At 45.8% G+C, this 14,796-nt stretch overlaps 1 protein-coding gene across 19 annotated transcripts in view; it reads left to right on the plus strand.

The window, feature by feature from the left end:
- Cdep (Chondrocyte-derived ezrin-like domain containing protein) overlaps positions 1 to 14,796 on the plus strand; it is a 254,904-nt gene that overhangs the window by 206,199 nt on the left and 33,909 nt on the right. The window contains exon 12 of one of the 19 annotated variants that reach the window (XM_073975366.1): positions 1,730 to 13,759. The exons of the other annotated variants lie outside the window; for them this stretch is intronic. Coding sequence (XP_073831467.1) covers positions 1,730 to 13,617 — 11,888 coding nt within the window. The 3' untranslated portion in view covers positions 13,618 to 13,759. Of the gene's footprint in view, positions 1 to 1,729; positions 13,760 to 14,796 lie in introns of those variants that run through there. 19 annotated transcript variants of the gene reach the window in all.

Here is a 14,796-nt window from a genome sequence, read left to right on the forward strand (position 1 = left end):
ACTGTATCGACAAATGTCGCCAAAATAATGTTTGAATTTATCTATATTCTCCTCAATGAGTCCAACCACATCATGTTAGGTGGTTTCTTGCCATTGATATGTGCGTGCTGAGATTTGCTGATCTTTGTGCAATACAGGTATGCCCTAATTTCATGGTCCAGTAACCTTGTCATTGTCTTCAATAGAAAAGAAGCAATACAAATGGGTCTTTAGTCTTATACCCTAGACAGACGGCAGCGTTAATTTGCATTAAGATCTGCATTTAATTTTACCCTGACAGACGACGGTTTCTGAAACAGCTGATTGCTGGTACGCAACTGTTTTGTTGTTGTTTGCAATGCAAATTGTGTCTCAGAGCATGAATATGATATCTCTCTTACATGAATATGGGCTCTCGTTCACAACATTGCCATATTGAAATACCTAAATTCAGTTTAAATTCAGTTTGATTTTGTGCATTAAGAATGTGGATAATGCACGAATTAATTTGAATTATGGCAGTTAATGCCTTGTCTAGGGCATTAATGTAGGTTACCCTTAAATCTTTCCATAGAGCAGTATTAGTAAAATTGCTAACATCGATTCCGCCTTTTTTTGACTCATTTTTATACCACCCTATATCGGCGACTTTTAAGGCTACACGTTTTTAATACCTCAATGAAGTTTTGAGAGATAAGTTAATCTGTCTATCAGATGTCCGTTTTATTAGTCCAAGAGCATCTGTTCAAGACCTGAAAACGGGGTTCAAATTATTATTTTCGTTTTTAATCCGCAAATTTTATTATTTATTGAAATTTCAAAAAATATTTATTATGAATTTCGTTTGAGATTTCGAAACTGATTTTCAATCATATTTATGTCCTATTTTATATATTGTAAATACAAATATCTATCTCTAGATTTCGATTGTAAGTCCAAATGCTAATGAAGTCTCATACACACGGTGCTCTTGAATCAATTTAAATGGAAGGTGCTTACACCTGGGAAGTTTTTGCGGATTCTGAAACTACAATGTTAATAGATGAGAGCATTTAAATAAATCGCGATTCAAGTTGACAGAACAAAAAAAAATATCCGGAGCGTTTTTTAAATAAATCCCTATTCAAGTTCACATTTTTAGGAGTTTTTAGGTTTTCACGATTTTGCTTGGAAACCGCAAGTCCCATCGAAATGGGATTAAAGAAAATGTTGTAGCTATGAAAATTCTCTACAAGACTTATGATATAGATAAAAATCCCTCCAGCGATTTCTTCTTGTTTTTGGATTTTTCTCATCCATGGACATTGCTCTTTCAAAATCCGCAAAAACTTCCCAGGTGTAAGCACCTGTCATTTAAAGTTGATTCAAGAGCACCGTGTACATCAATGAGCTGTTCTTTTCATTAGCCCAAGGACATTCGTTCGAGATCCAGAAAGTGATTATATCTCTTAATTTAACCCCCCTCCCCCAAACAAAGAAGTCTTACTTTCTATGTTTTAGTGGCAATTATGTTTCGTTTGACCAAGAAAAGAAGTGAAAAAACCTAGTGCATGCCTTTCAAATTTTCAGTTCAAAGTGTGTTTAAAAAAAACCATTTTCCTTGGTTCCATTATGTTTCGTTACGAAGTTATGGTTTGTATTTTAGCCTTGAGAAAGGAGAGAAAAATAATTCAAATACTTGCTTCTCTAATATTTTTCAAAAAAAAAAAAAAACAAACACAAAAACAAACATGCCTTCCCTGGACACCAGGTCTGAGCCACTTGTCCCACTTGTACAGCAGCAACACCCCTCGTCGAGTCTCAGTGGCATCCCAGGCGTTTGTCCCTGTGTCGCCGCCGCCGCAACACAGCAACAATGTCAACACCATCACCACCAGCAGCAACACCAACAACTACCACCGACGCTCTATCACCACCAATACGGTGGGTCTCTCAGTGGATCTCAGCAGCTCTATGGAATTGGATCAGGAGGAGGAGGAGGACCTGGAGTTGGAGGAGGACCAGCCGCAGCCACACATGGTGGAGCGGGAACAACAGGTGGAATTGCTGGAATCGGATTTGCCCGAGGAGGAAGTGGATTCGGACTTGACACAATCTACCATCAATCGGGAGAGTATGCATACGGCAGTATCGGCAGTGGGCCCGGCCTCATCGGCGGTGGTGGCAACAATAATTGCCCCTCCTCCGCCGCATCGGTCACCGGAGTCCCCATCTCACACGGCAGCGGCGGCGGTGGTGGCGGGGGCCACCCCAATACATTATAGCAGTACCAATTATTCGATGTCTAAACAGTGCATGTTAAATAATAACGCAACCTCCACAGAAACCGAAACAGACAACATTATCTACTCCGACATACACGATTTGCATCCCTACAAATATCCAGATTTTCAAAGGACCTCCTCCGCGGCCAGTGTTAAGCTGGAGAATAAAATCACAAACAGTGAAACGGTGAATTTGAATGATCGCAATGACATCTATGCCACGGTTAATCGCAAAACCAAGGCCAAGTCAAGGGAGAAACATTTCTCCGATGAATTTATTGATGAGAGTATCCTTCAGTATACACGGTCCAAGCAATTGGGCATGGCTGCAGATATACGCATGCCAGTCACATGTAATACCCTGACAGATCATGATTTAAATGAACGTGGTGACATTACGTCGTTTGCAGGTGGTCCACCGTTGTTACAGTATCACAATCAATATCACAATGATTTAAATCATCCTTCGGATTCGAGCTCCTCGTATTTTGGTACCGGCTTCAATACCAAGAAATATGTGAACCCCCTAAATACGACGGAGCGGGTTAAATTGGCTTTTTCGGAAAACTATTTAAATCCCTCAATGGATTCACAAAGTTCGACCTCGGTTAATAACATGCCTAGACATACCCATTCCTTGCCTAGAAACTCAGAGTTATCTGGGGTAGATTCTGTAGATAGTTATGATAGTCATTATTTAACACATCATTCGGTGGGTCATTTGCACAAAGCTAGTAATATACCAGCAGGAGTAGGAGTAGGTTCTTCCGGCCATCATTCCCATTTAGCTTATCGTTCGGCAATGTATCATCATGCTGCCCTGGAGCATAAGGGGGCACCAGGGTCAGCTGGGCATCATCCTGTAGTTATAGATGATCGTAGCTCATCGGGATCACCATTAGATCGTTTCAAAACCTCTTCGGAAAAGTTAGAATATCAAATGTCCTCCTCGAATTTGTATTCCACAGCCTCGTATAACAAAAATCCTGCCGGCTATTCCAGTGAAAGTCGTGACGAAGATGAGGATGAAGACGAGGATGATGATGATGATGACGAACACCGTCATGTTGGCATGGTTGTGGAGAACATATACGACCAAGTGGAAAAGGAATCCTGGTTGAAAAGTTCTTCTTGCAAAGATCTTTACGATTTCTCCCATTACGAGCGGGAACAATCGAAGCCCATGACCGCATTTGACAAGGAATTCTTTTCATTTAATCGTATTGATTCTCCGGTGACGCGTTACGATGACTCACGCCACTCGCTGTATTTCACCAAAAATCACAGCATAGATGCCACGCAGGACTTTTCACCCCTTTCCCATTCCAAGGTGTATTCCTCTAGCTACCCAGGCACTACCTACAACTCCCAAATGCATCATACTCATCATCGCGGCCATCAGCGGGGTTATGGCCATCACGTAGACTACTGTGGTTCTCAAGATGATATTTCCCAGGACAGTTATGAGCTATTGGAAAAATATGATATTGACTTCTTTAGTGGTCGTCGTCGTTCCGAAGATCATATGCGTTCTTGTTCATTGGATTCGGGTAACTACATACCCACCGATGATGAATCGGTGTCGGAGCATCACAAATATCGCTCTGCCATGGATGTGAAATGTAAATCCGCGGCCGAGCTAATGAATGAGATATGGGACATGGAGGATCCTAGATATTTGCCAAGGGAAAAGTTATCGGTCAAGTCGGATGGTAACTTTTACAAGAAAATCAAGGGCAACTTGTCCAGGACCTCTAGCCAGGAATCACGTTCGGATATATATGAAACGAAAATCTCCAGGAGTTCCGACTCCAGCAAAAAGTCACGTGACAGCTTGTACCACACCGACAGCAAAAAGTCAAGGGAAACCACAAAGTCCAAGAACTCGGAGGTGTCTAGCCAGGATTCCAAGGAGTCGCTGATTGGTGATTATTTGGGCAAGAACTATGAAATGCCCACTACCACGGGTAAGGGTTATAAACATCTCAGCAAAAAGGAGAAGTTTGAAAAGTTTCTACAATCCAGCCAAGAGTCGAAGTCGGATTATTATGATGCCGTGGAGGCGGTGGAACCGACCACGGATGGTCTAAGTTCAAGGCCCAAGGTAAAGTCCCATGATTGCCTGCTCTCCGATACCCAAGGATCTTCGGTAAACAGCTCCTTCTATGACAGCCGTGATACCTATTCCACATTCCCCAGCAACAAATCGGCCAAGACCTCCAAGGTCCACTCGATTAGCCTGCAAAATGTGGAGATAGAACGCAATGCCAAGTCCTTTGGCGGCAAATCACCCGATTCGGCCAACACCCCCAAGCGCAAGGAGGAAAAGGAAATACAAACCAACGACTCCATAGATCAAACGGCACCCTTTAAGAAATCCGATTCCCAATCGTGTAAAATGTCAGCCTTTCGCCGCAGATCGGATAGTGAAAACATTTTCAGTTTTGATCGGGATCGCATAGAGTGTATACAAAACTATGGCAAGCAATGGGAGTCCCCTGGGAAGGAGGAGAAAACCAAGCAGAGTCCAGAATACCCCCTGACCCCGGAACTGGTCTCAGAGTTTGAAAAGCAACAGGCTCGGGCCATGAACCAGAAGATAACACGCAAAGAGGAGTTAATGGCCAAGACCCATTTTGAGGAATACAATCCAATTATGGTGCCGCTCAACTATGCCCATGCCACGGTGGAGAGAACGAAGAGTGATCCCAACTCCCTGGCCAATCGCAATCGTTTGGGCAGCAATTCAAGGCGCCATGTTTTGATGCATCAAAAGTCAATAGATCTCACGCCGGCCGATTCCAGTGATGAGGATTACATTTACAAGCAGATACCCAGTGCCCCGCCATTGTGCAAGGCCCACGGCAACTTTGAGATACCCAAGTGTTATGACTCGCCCCTAAAATCGGCAGATATACCCAAAATGGGCTTTGAAATGCCCAAATCGTTCTTTAGGGAATATGAGCGTAGATTTACTAAGGTATTGAAGGAAGATATACCCTATGTGTTACACAAACGGCACATAATGAACGGCACAGCCCCCTCACCGGTGGAAAAGAAATACAGCAAACCCAAGTCCCCCAAATCGCCAAAGTCTCCAAAATCCCCCAAATCACCCAAGTCTCCCAAATCCCCCAAGGCCGAGGCTGGCAAGGCAGGGCTGCTGCAGCCGGACACCGACTTTTTGCCGGATATATTGGACAGCCTCTTGCCGGCTGAGACCAAGGAGTTTTTGTTTACCCAAAACATAGATTTGTCCAAGGTGGATCCCATTACCCTGGAGGTGGATAAGACCATACCGATTATTCAGCTATCTTCACCCACCAAGCGGGGAGATATTACCAAGCAAATAGAACCTTCACTGCTGGAGAAGCTCAACAAAAAACTCAGTCAAATTGAAAGCGACTCCGCCACCAGTTCCCGCACCGAGTCATTGCAGCAACAAAAAAATAAACTGGAACAAAAACAAATCGAATTGATACAAAGCCTGAGGGCAGAGCTGGCAGCAAATGCCCGCAAGACCCTGAAGGCTAGGGTCATACCCAAGACTAAGGTAACAGGAAAACCGAAAAAAGCCAAGACAAGAATAACCTCCTTTTCATCCGATGATGAAAGTTTGGATTCCGATGATGTTTTTGGTTCTGCCGAGGCCATACCAGATCGTTTGGAATTCTCTCCACCCCAGTCGAGAAAAGAGATTGAGCCAATTTTGAGAATAGAACAAAGCCGCCTGATATCGGCTGCCTGGGGTAGGGGCCAGACCATGAGTTCCACGGAGATTGAGGGTTCGCCGCCCCAGTGCCGGCGCCTGGCTGAACTGGAAAGTCGTTATCACACCCAAAAACTAGATCCTCACTATGCAAATGCCAGTGAGTTGAGGCGGATCTCGGAACGTTCCATTTCCATACCCTCCTCTGAGGATGAGCCGCCACACATACCCTATCGTCCGGCACGCATGGATGAGTGTACCAATGATTATCAGCGCAATGAGAATATACCCTCACCCATATTGGAACACACAGAGTTCTTTCGCAGCAATGATGACATCTATGAGACCTGCCATGAGGAGAGGATAACGGAAATGGACATAGATTATACGCTGAAAAAGAAAACCGCCACCACCGGAGCAGCAGCAACCTCACGCTCTGTGGTGGATAAAACCAAATCAGCCAAGGTTAAGCTACTTGATGAGGTCATAGATTCATCCATGGTAATGCGTTCCAAGGGCCATGCCCCCATATTGTTTGCTCATGCCAGGCTCAATCTCTCCGAAGGTTCCGCGATGACCTTGCAAAGGCAAAAATCTGCCCTGGAATCACCCACCACAGAAAGGAGGACCAAGAGTTTGGATACCCCGGTAATATCGTTGCATCGTTTGCCACCCTTAAATGCCTTCTCCTCGAAAGATGATACCGTGGGCTTTGAGGAAGAAGCTGAAATTTTGGAAGAAAAATCTTTGGAGGCTGCCAAATCGGCCCAGGATGAAGACACAGCCGACAGTGTCCACTCTTGTGCAGGGTCCATACCCACCCAAACCTCATATGCCTCAGTGGCCAAAGATTCCCTACTCAGTGCCGTGACCATAGACGATGAGGAGTTACAGCTGCTGGACCAATTGAAGTATATTGAAAAAATTGCCCTGCAGGGTGTTAAAATCAAGGATAAAAAGAAATCCAAAATGAAACTGAAGAGTGGAGATCATCTCATACTGAATATACCGAAATACAGATTTACCGATTGGTCTCCCTACAGTTCGGCAAATAGTTCGAGGAAAACTTCGCCAGGGGTGTCAAGGGCCAGCAGTATTGAGAGTACGGGTAAGGGGAAACTTAAGCTAAGTATGGGTGAGGTAAGCACAGGTGGAAGGAAGGGTTCAAGATCACGCCCTGAGTCACGAAGGACCAGTGCCGATGACATAAAGAAGGAGGGTTCGGGTAAGGGCAAGAAAACCAGTCCCAAGGAAAGACCCAGAAGCATTGAAACCCGCCGCCTAAGCAAGGATAAAAGCAAGAGCCAGGAGGAAACCGAGGCCGATGTGGCCAAGCGCAAGGAGCGGCAGCAGAAACTCTATGAATCGGCCATGAAACAAACCATTACCATGTTGAGTCCGGTCAAGGACACATTGCCCCCGTTTCCGGCTCCAGAAGACAAGATCCTGGTGAAAACAGAGGGCGATAAGATCATCATTGAAACGGAGTTTAAGAGCAAGGCAGAGGATCATGTCCTGATTGCCAAATCGCCACGCAAACTAGACACCTCTCTGACCAAGTTTAGTCGCAGCTTTGATGAGGGTCGTAGTCCCGATAAACTGGATAAGGCCAGTCGCAGTTTTGAGGATCGCAATAAATCATTTGAAAACTCGGAAATGTCAGATGTTCCCGACGACATGGTCATTAAGTCGCCCAAGAAGATTGCCAAGGCCCAAGAGCTCAAACAAAAGATCGAGGGTCCTGTGGTGGTGTCGAATAAAATTGACATCAAATCAAGTAGCCTGGAAAAGCCTCACATTACCGAACCTCACCTGCTGGGGGCTGAGGTTAAGGCCCGCAGTTTGGATGACAAGAAACCAGAGGTAAAGAAGGTGGAGGAGAAGGCCCCACTGCGCAGTGCCATTGGAGATAGGCGCATGTTTGCCCATCAGTATAATGTTCAAGAAGATATTGATATGCAGGCTGTTATCTCAGAGCGGCGCTCTTTGGAGATACTCAAGAGGTCGCTACCCTCCGAGGATACGCGTGACAGTGATTGTACCTACAGCCGTAAGGCCTCAACGGCGGATAGCTTGGATTCTTTTGTGTCGGCCGATGATAGCCATTCGCCGGCCAGTAAGTCGCCCATACCCCATCAAGAGGGCGGCTATCCTCATCGGGTGCCCACCATAGAATGTGAAGAAGCTTCCATAGAAGAAGATGACAGCTCACGCCATCTCAAGGTATCGCGCATGGACACAAATCGCCTCAGCTTGGATCGTAGCCGTAGTGATGAGACGGGCTCCTGGATGACAGTGGAATGTGAGGATTTTGTGGGTTCCGACACCTCAGAGAATGAGCCCAGGACCTTGGAACCAGATCGTAATGTCCTTGAGACCCAGGCTACACTGGATGATGCGGTGCCGCTGGAGTATTCCAATTGTGCCACACCCACATCGGACTTAAATATTTTAGTCACACCACCCAATACCAGTCCCATGGCAGAGAAAAATGTTCTCGAGTCTTTCGAGAAGCAGGCGGAACAGGTGGAAACGAAACGCAAACCTTTGCTGGAGAAGCAGAGTGATAAATCCAAAAGTTCCGATTCCTGGACAAGTGGTGAGAAAGATGTTAGTCCAGCAAGAGGGGAAAAGGGAGACTGGAGCCTGTCCGTAAGTGGAGGGCGGGAAAAAAGTTCAGTTGAGGAGGAATCCAGTGTAAGCTGCTCCATTGCCCGACCCTTGGGTATCTCCCAAGATTTTGGGGACTTGGATAACAAAAAATGCCAGGAACTCAAGGAGAAAATGTTGAAACTGGAGGTGGATTCCAATGCAGCAGCTGGGGTAGCAGGGGACATTAAGTTCCACAGCCCTTGTTCCTCCAAAGATGTTACCCCCACCAATGAAACTGGGCCGGAACCTTTGAAGCCATTGGCCAAGAAACCCAGCACTCCCACCCTGGAAAAACAAAGTCCCATTGATTTTGGCAACAGCATGGAATCCTATTTGGAGGCCATAGAAGAAAAGGCAGCCAGCAAGGAAGTGCAGGCTGACTCCAAGTCCCAAGAACCTGAGTTATCTTCTGCTGCTCCTATTCCCCCGCCCAAAGAAAAGAAATTACCCAAAATTGAAAAACCGGCCCGGAAATTGGCCGTCAACAAATCAGAAGGAGGTGGAGCGGCAGCAGCATCCGCAGCTGGCAGTGCTGGTGAGAAAGCCAAATCGGGCAGCAGTTCCCAAGAATCCAAATCCAGCTTTGATTCCAAGGGTTCGCTGAGTGTGGAGTCACGAGGCTCCTTTGAAACCGAAAGCAGCTCCGGCTCCATGGGGGCCGCCCATCGCCGTGGCGAGTTAATCATGAAGGAACAACAATCCACCTGGAAACCATTTCCCATTGAGAGCAGCAACAGCTCCAGCACCGATGATCCATGGCATCATGTGGAGACCGATGGCGGCTATGAACGTTTTGACACCAACAATCCCCAACGCGATTCCTCAGACAGCGAACTGAAGGAGGTCTCCCCAGATGAACAAAAAGAAAGCAGCGATACCAGTTTCCAGGATGAACTCAACGACTTCCCCACAACCTTTGGTTATCCGGCCATGACAAGTTCCCTAAATGGCATTGGTGTCAATCCCACAGACATCATAGGCTATAGTTCTGGGTTTACCTTGGGACGCACCTTGTCGCGCATTTCCGAACGCAGTACAGCCTCGGAGAAATCAAGTATGGACGACGACAAGGCCTCCACCCATTCCATGAGCATACATGAGGAATCCATAGGTTCGGCAACTGATCATCAGGCCAGTCTTAGCTCGGATTCGAGAAGTAATACAAACCTAAATTATATCTCCGATACAGATAGGAGGACATCGGCCGAAATGCCAGATATTCCATGTGATTCGGCCACCGGAGATCGCAGCAACAGTAGCTTTAATGAACCAAAATCTCCCACCAGGGTGACGGGTAGATTTTCGGTAACACATGTTGATGAACAGGGAGGTGGAGAAGGTGAAGACCGGGCCACCCTAATGTGTCTTTCAAATGCTGGCAGTCAAGATTCCGAGGATTGGCCTTTGCCGGAAATACCCTATGATCATGTGCCCGTGAAACCCATAGATTCCTTATATGAAATTCCAGATTTGGATAAACCTGTGCCTAAGTCGTTCTGCTGGAAGGCGGGAATGTCATTTCCCTCAGAGGATTCCCAAGATTGGCCTACACCACCCTCAAGTGCGGCAGGCACCCCAGTTGTGGTGGAGGATATTGAAACATACTTCACTTCGGAGGCCCAGAAGGCAGACCAGGTAATGGTGGAGTCATTTACCACCACCGAGCGGACCGATGATGAGGGTGAGGATAAAATGTCTTTGGAAGATTTTCCCATATCACCACCCGAAATGGCCAAGGTAATACCCTATGAAGACACCGCTTATTTGATGTCCTCGGCCTTTGAGGACAAAGATTTTGGGGCAGATGATTATCAGCATGACACAGCCACATGTTTGAGTTCTACATTGAATGCAGCAACCTGCCTTTCGAATTCCTTTAACGTTTCATGCTCCTCAACCTCGCCAAAGGGCCCCAGATCCACCTCACTGCGCAAGGATTCCAGCGCCGAAACGGTCATAATGTCCCAACCAACAAGATCGCCGGCTCCCAGGTCACCACTTTCCGAGGATGAGGTATTTTCCAATGATGATGTCTTCATGCCGGGCACCATAAAGGTCCAGTTATCACCCGATGAAACCAAGACCCAGGAATATATAAGGAAATTGTCAAGGGGTTCCAATAACTCCGACACATCCATAGATGACATACTCTCACCCACCACCGGCACGGTGAGGCATAACTATGAACACCGCTTAAGCTCGGGTAGCTGTCGCAAATGTAGCCACTCCAGTCATTCCGAGGAGGATACCAGTTCCATAGGCACCGATTTGGATGGCACCGTGCGCATGGGTATGCAAAAGAAATGTACGCACAGCTCACATTCTGAGGATACTTCAATTGGCCTTAGTATATCTGATTGGTCGACGGGTACCAATACAGTTAGACAATATGCCAATCTCTCGGGTTCGGATAGCCTTTCGGCCGTGTCAAATTTATCCTGTGCCAAATCTGAGAAGTCCAATCAAACCAGATCCAGTCTCAGTTCCATAAATAAATCGGCCGAGAGTCTTTGCGATAATGGTTCCTCGGATGGTTTACGCTATGATATGCTGTCAAGTTCGGAAACGGATAAAATGTCCGACACCACATCGGCCACCAAGAGTGATGATACCACCTTGACTTTGACGGAAATAGCCCAAACCATGTCGGAATGGTCTACTTCGAGTAGCCGCACGTTGGTGGGTCCTGGTCCTGGAGAGGTAAATCAAGAGATGAATGGTCGCCGGGGAAGCTATATAGACTATCAACCCTTGAAATATCACAAAACTGGCAGCAGGGAGAAAGCTGGCGAGGATGAAAAACGTGGATCTTTGCCTCAAATCCACCGGAGAAGCAGCAGTAATGGTCTGCAGCGCATGAGTAATGAAGATTTGGCCCAAAAACCAACGGGCTCTAGTAAGGCGGGAGAACCACCTAGGCCGGGAATGCCTGTGCGCATTACCGGCAAAGATGATATGGCCGAGACCACAGCGGCCAGGAAACGTCGGTCGCTGGAAATGATGTCCAAACGCTACCAAAGCCAAGAGCTGTGTTCCGAAAGTGAATCCTTTGTGGAACGGTTGTATGCCCCAAGTGAAAAGTTAACAGAACGTTACCAAAGCCAGGAATTTGTGCCGCTGCACAGTGCCCCCCAATCCAGTGGGCAGATACCACCACCCACAGCACCCAAACCGTTAAAGGCTAAGGCTCCCCAACCTCCAGCAAATCAAAAGCCCAAGGCTCCACAACCACCACCCAAACCCTCTAAACCCAAAATGTCAGTAACCCAGCCGCTAATGCAGGCCCTGCTAAGACACATGAAAGAACCAGGGGTGGCCGAGGCAGCAGCAGCCAAGGCCGCAGCCGAAGAAGAGGCCGAGAAACAAAGGCAAATCGAAGAACCCAAAAAAACCAAACCTCCACCACCACCCATACCACCCCTGCCACCCATAACCTCACCCACAGACTTACCCGAAACCGAAATCGGACCACCAGGTGAAAAACCCCTGGCCAAACATCACAGCTACGACGATAAAACTCTGTCCAAATCCCAAATCAGGGAATACAAAACGAATAAAGTAAGACAATCGAATTCGTTCCATGAGCACATGCTCTCTCAGTCTCAACAATCATCGATTGAATCCATGCCGGCCCGTATAGATGAGGAAGTCTCCTCAACAAGTGGCGGAGGTGCAACAACAAGTGTCGCCTCCTCATTTACAACGACATCTACAACCGCAAACACTGTCACCAACAGTGGCAATACAACGAGCAATGACACCTCCTCACCCATGCTACCATCGCGTGCCGAAAAACTCATCAAATGTTCACCCTATTACTCGAGCAGCTTGAGTTCTGAATCACCACCTAATCAGCTAATACAAAAACCACCACGCAAAGGTTCCATTTCGCGTACGGCACCCATTGTCAAATCGCCACCGAGTGGTAATGACACCGACAGCTCGGTGGATGTTCGGGCCCACCAAGATCCCAAGCTGCGAACCCGTGGCTATCGCAAGAAACGACAAATCACGGCAAAACGTGTAAGATCTTCCGACAGAAATCTCGTTGAACAGGAAAGTTCCGAATGTTCAGAGGGTTATATGCCCGAAATGGACTCTGGAGGTTCGGATCCTTCTTATCGACACAGCGAATACTATGAATTCGACGAAGAGCTAGAAGAACGTGAACAAGAAACTGATGAATATGATGACTATCCGCAATATTCGGGTGTGGCCTTTTCATCAACATCATCGGCATTTGAGAGTTTGGATATGGCCACGGATAATGTTGATGAAATGGGTTTTCCACGTTACGATCGTTTGAGTCACATCACCAATCCCATATATCAGCAGCAATCCCATCAATTCCAACAATCACGCATGGTTGCCGCCGCTGCATCCTCTAGTCAAGGTGCTGGCGTAGGCGGTATTAGTAGTGGTAGTTATAGACCAGCCCCAGCCAATCATCCCATGCCACCACCCTCTGGTCAACCCATTAAACCGGCCCGCACCAAAAAACGCCAATTGAAACGTGAAGATTCGGTTATGGGTTCCCAACAATCCTCCACATCACCGTATGCATCATCGGGACAATATCATGGTCGCTCCTATTGTAATCCGGAAGAGAGTGAATTTGAAACGAAGGGTGGTCTATCTGATGATATGGCCAATAGTAGTGAGGATAGTAATAACAGCTTCTATCACTGCACTGGCACCATTAAACGTTCCACGGCAGCTGCCATGGCTGCTGCTGCTGCCGCAAATAAATCCTCGGCAGCCAGCAGCAGTGGCAGCAGCACAGCCAGTAGATCGGTAGATTGTGGCGGTGGTGGTGCCACAACGTCCAGTGCTAGTGTCCGAGAACAACAGAGACGTAAGTCCAAATCAAGTGATCTCGATTTGCCATATCCGGATTTTCTATCCGACTATGAAACGGAACCAATCGAATATGAGCGTTTTGCCTGTGGCCTCGATATACGCGTAGATCCACCACCGAAATTTCATGATTCTGATGATTTAAGTGATCAATAAAGAGGCAGGAGGATGGAAGCAGGCTAGGAGCCTTTAACGGAATAAAACTAAATTACTAAATGAAAAAAATGGGTTGTTAATTTTTTAGGTCCTCTTAGAGATTTTAAAAATTAAAAAAATATATATAAAGAGATATGATAAATGAAGGGAAAAGAGAGAGAGAGAAAAACGAGAGAGTAACTTATATTAACAAAAAGACAAGAGAATAATCGAAAACTTACTCCATAAACTTGAACTTAATGTTGTGCAAAAGAAAAATCTCCAATCAAACTATAAAGGCAGTGATGAGTGGTGGTGCCCCCAGGGAAAGGTTCCGATTCTTTTCTCCACTTACACTGCTCACAAGAAACAAACAATAGCCATAGGCAATAGAACACAGCAAAAATAGAACCTAACATAACCTAAAATATTAAAAATGGTAACCATCTTTGTAATAATACTCAAAAATCGACATAATAATCATCGTTCATGTAAAGTAGCAATCAAAAAAATGCCGGTCTTCCGGAAACGTAGTTTTAAAGTCTTGATGTATTGTAGGAAATTACGTATGTGTATGTAAAGAAGGAAGAAGTTCGAAAACTATTTTTTTGCAATAATTTTAAGTATTTCATTCCCTTTTATTTGATTTGATGGAACAGGTATGACTTTCTCTCTCTCTCGAGAGAGAGACATAGCAAAGATAACTGCCTGCCCTACGATGATTGCATTCTGGGTTAGAGTTTACTGATTGGTTGGTGTACTCGATAAGTAGTGTGGGTCTTCGTTGAAATACTACAACACAGGGTGTTCTAATTTAGGGAATGTATTTTAGGATCAAGAATGGTTAATGTATGTAAACTACTCCTGCATTTAACTGTTTAAAAGCTAAGGAAATGGTTGAATACCTTGTTAATGTCGAATAACACATTACAAAATAATGTAAAACATTATTCTTCTGCTTAATCCAAAGAAAAATATCTTATTTTGAATAATATTAAGTATTTCACTTCTCGCCCGTCTCTCTCAGCAGACATAGGTGGGACAACAGACTTAGCTTGGTAGAAATACCTTACCGCACGATAACTGGAGAGTTACGGAATATAAACGACTTTTTAATTATTTAGAGGTTAGGATATTGGCTATGAGTTACGGGTCACCTTCATTTATTTGCTGGTTGGTTGGAACACTCGATAAGTAGTG

This window comes from Musca autumnalis, unplaced genomic scaffold, assembly GCF_047663935.1.
Source record: "Musca autumnalis isolate F117 unplaced genomic scaffold, ASM4766393v1 scaffold_1, whole genome shotgun sequence".
Classification (NCBI taxonomy): domain Eukaryota; kingdom Metazoa; phylum Arthropoda; class Insecta; order Diptera; family Muscidae; genus Musca; species Musca autumnalis.